The sequence below is a fragment of the Neophocaena asiaeorientalis genome, unplaced genomic scaffold (genome assembly GCF_003031525.2).
Source record: "Neophocaena asiaeorientalis asiaeorientalis breed wild unplaced genomic scaffold, Neophocaena_asiaeorientalis_V1.1 scaffold87, whole genome shotgun sequence".
Lineage (NCBI taxonomy): Eukaryota > Metazoa > Chordata > Mammalia > Artiodactyla > Phocoenidae > Neophocaena > Neophocaena asiaeorientalis.
In genome coordinates, this window is record NW_020175432.1 from 3,404,940 (window position 1) to 3,405,908 (window position 969).

The following is a 969-nucleotide window of genomic DNA, read 5'->3' on the forward strand; positions in this document are numbered from 1 at the left end:
CCCCAACTCCCACCCCACTTCTGCCCCCCACCCCCCTTCCCAAGCAGCGCTGGAGTCCTCCTCTCAGGGTCAGGTTCTGGAGTGGGCATCCAAGACACGACAAGGCAAGACTGAGGCCGCTGGGGAAGAGATGGGAGGACCCGGGAGGGGGTGTGGCTCTGAGCAGCGACGGTTTCGTTCACGGATACCCCGTGTGTTTTATTGATGGATACACACACGGGAAGGGGGAAAGGAGCACCCCAACCTTGGATCCGAACAAGGCTTTCCCCCCTCCAGGCCCCTGCCGCGGAGAGGGTCGTAACTGCTGGGTCTTCTCCAAGGACACAGGGAGGGAGGTTGGGACCCCACGTGCCCTCACCTCGCCTGGTGTGAGGGGCAGAATCGGTGCCACCCCCGGGCCTACTACCGGGGCCAGCCGTCGGTAGTGGGCAGCCGGCGCAGGGGGGGCCCAGGCCGTAGGGGCTCTGCCAGGGGCCGGGCCAGGAGCAAGGGGTAGGGGAAGGCCTTTGGAAAGTCGCCGGGGCCTCCAGGGGCCGGCGAGAGGCGCTCGGACTTGATGCTAACTGGTGGGGCGGGCGAGGAGGCGCCGCGGGCTGGAGGGCCTTCCTCGCCCAGGCTGCGGCCCCCACTGCAGGGAGAGAGAGAGAGAGGAGCGGTGCCGTGAGCTCAGCGAGGGAAGCCATGGAAGTGGCATGGCTTGGGCAAAGATTGGGCAGGAGGACCTTGGGAAAGGAGGGGGTGGCGATCCCTCTTGGGGCCTCCAAAATAGCCTCCCATCCCCACCAGGACCAGTCGGGAGGGGCTAAGTGCAGAACCGGGAGTGGCCACCAGGGGTCAGCAGTGGCTGGGGCTTGGAAGACTTGGAGGAGCCCCACCCGTGAACCCGGGGTGGGAGGGAGCGTGCAAGGAGGCAGTCGGGGCACTTACCTGGGCTGGGCGGGGGTGGCCGGGGGCCCAGCACCCCTGGAG

The 969-nt window shown here is 67.6% G+C and overlaps 1 protein-coding gene across 1 annotated transcript in view; it reads right to left on the reverse strand.

Moving 5' to 3' along the window:
* The window catches only part of MEF2B (myocyte enhancer factor 2B), a 20,437-nt gene that overhangs the window by 1,510 nt on the left and 17,958 nt on the right, over positions 1 to 969 (reverse strand). The window contains 3 exon segments of the mRNA XM_024767479.1: positions 245 to 376; positions 378 to 628; positions 928 to 963. Of these exon segments, the coding sequence (XP_024623247.1) occupies positions 245 to 376; positions 378 to 628; positions 928 to 963 (419 nt within the window).